This window comes from Triticum aestivum, chromosome 7B, assembly GCF_018294505.1.
Source record: "Triticum aestivum cultivar Chinese Spring chromosome 7B, IWGSC CS RefSeq v2.1, whole genome shotgun sequence".
Taxonomy (NCBI): Eukaryota; Viridiplantae; Streptophyta; class Magnoliopsida; order Poales; family Poaceae; genus Triticum; species Triticum aestivum.
The window spans coordinates 648,839,878-648,841,395 of NC_057813.1; the positions used below are offsets into that span (position 1 = coordinate 648,839,878).

Sequence of the window (1,518 nt, forward strand, 5' to 3'; positions counted from 1 at the left end):
CCTTTGTCCACTGTCTCCTTCTGTCGTCCGAGCGCAGGAAGAGAGCGAAGCTAGCTAGGGTTTAGGGTAGACACCAACAATGCCAGCCTCGACTCACCTCCATGTCCCAGAGATGCCTCCGTCGGTGCGTAATTTCAGAGCGTACGAAGAGAGGGTTAGTATCAGGAACATTAGAAACGGAGATAGAGTAGGCCAAGAAATTCAAGAAATGTTGGCTTTTATATCTTGAAAACATTTCATCCAGTTGGCTAATTTTCCTGCAGCTCTCCAGTGGTCACAAATTTTGGGAGACAAGGAGGCCGGCCTGGAAATCGACTCCACATATGAACATGCAGACCAGCTAGGACGAAAAGAACAGCTCTAGCTGAAGCCGCGGAGGACAAAGAACGAAACAAAAACAGAGTAGTAGCTCTGGCTACGCTAGTAGTGCTGCTTGCGACCAGCTCGCTCGCCGGCGGGCCGGCCGTCCTAGTGCGGCTGGCGGGCGTCGGAGGAGGAGAGCACGAAGCGCGAGGCGAAGGTGTAGTGGTGGCAGAGGTGGCCGCCGCCGGCGACGTCGTCGTCCAGCGCGGAGCCGAAGCCGTCGCGGTCGAAGTTGCGCGCGTAGCTCAGCGGGTCGTACTGGCGGCACCGGGAAGACGCGCCCGTGGGAGCCGCCGTGCACAGCAGCATCTTGCTCCGCCTCCGCATCCTCCGCACCAGCCGAGCCAGCGCCAGCCCGAACCCGGCCGGGCCCCTCCGGCCGCGGCACGACGACGCCGACGACGAGCCGTTGGCCTGATCCCTCATCTCGATCTACCGCTCCTGCTCCGGTTGATTCCGGGAGAATGTATGTATCTCGGTGGTTGGTTGTGGCCTCTTGAAGTGTGCGGCGTAGGTGGGGGATTCGGTGGTGTTGGTGGCGCCGATTTATAGGAGTTGTCGAGCTCATCCGCCAGTGAGTGGAGTGGAGCGGGGTTGTGGGAACTGGGGGAGAAGACGGGGTGCGGTGGTGGTGCCTGGTGACGGCGGGGAGCGGTTTCGCGTCTCCCATGTGACCCGGACGTACGAGAGCGTATAGAAAAGTACACTCTGCTGGAGGCAGTGTAGAGTAGGTGTGGTTCTTTCTTGGTTTATTATCGTAGGATGATAAACTAATCAAAGTGGCTTGAAGTACAAGGATGAGCCACGAGCCTCCTCTTTGCATCTACTCTACCTAGCCACTAGTAGTCTAGTGAGCAAGTCTCGAGTGAGTTGCTTTTTCTGTTGCAGAAGAGAATTAACTGATGAACCTAGTTCGTTAGTGTAGCTGACACTGATGATGATTAGGGAGCAGCAAGCTTGATGAGCTCCAGGAATCAAGGGATGCTGTGCTGTGTGTGAGCAGCACTGCAGCAAGCTAGCCGGCCGGCCTCCAAACAAGAAGGGTTTACATTTCAGTACAAACGCAGGAGGGACCCATGAATAAACTGGGAGTACGTAGACAGTAGACACGCAGGGACGGCGCGCAGAAGCATGCGTGTGCATGCACATTGCGAG

At 56.7% G+C, this 1,518-nt stretch overlaps 1 protein-coding gene across 1 annotated transcript; it reads right to left on the minus strand.

The window, feature by feature from the left end:
* Positions 1–209: 209 nt before the first annotated feature.
* On the minus strand, positions 210–863 carry LOC123162547 (uncharacterized). Its single transcript, XM_044580328.1, has one exon. The coding sequence runs from the start codon at positions 787–789 to the stop codon at positions 469–471; it is 321 nt and encodes a 106-aa protein (XP_044436263.1). The 5' UTR covers positions 790–863; the 3' UTR covers positions 210–468.
* Between the last annotated feature and the right edge of the window lie 655 nt (positions 864–1,518).

Bases quoted from the DNA above. Each gene is read 5' to 3' on its own strand.
- LOC123162547 (XM_044580328.1), bottom strand. From the start codon at position 789: ATGAGGGATCAGGCCAACGGCTCGTCGTCGGCGTCGTCGTGCCGCGGC.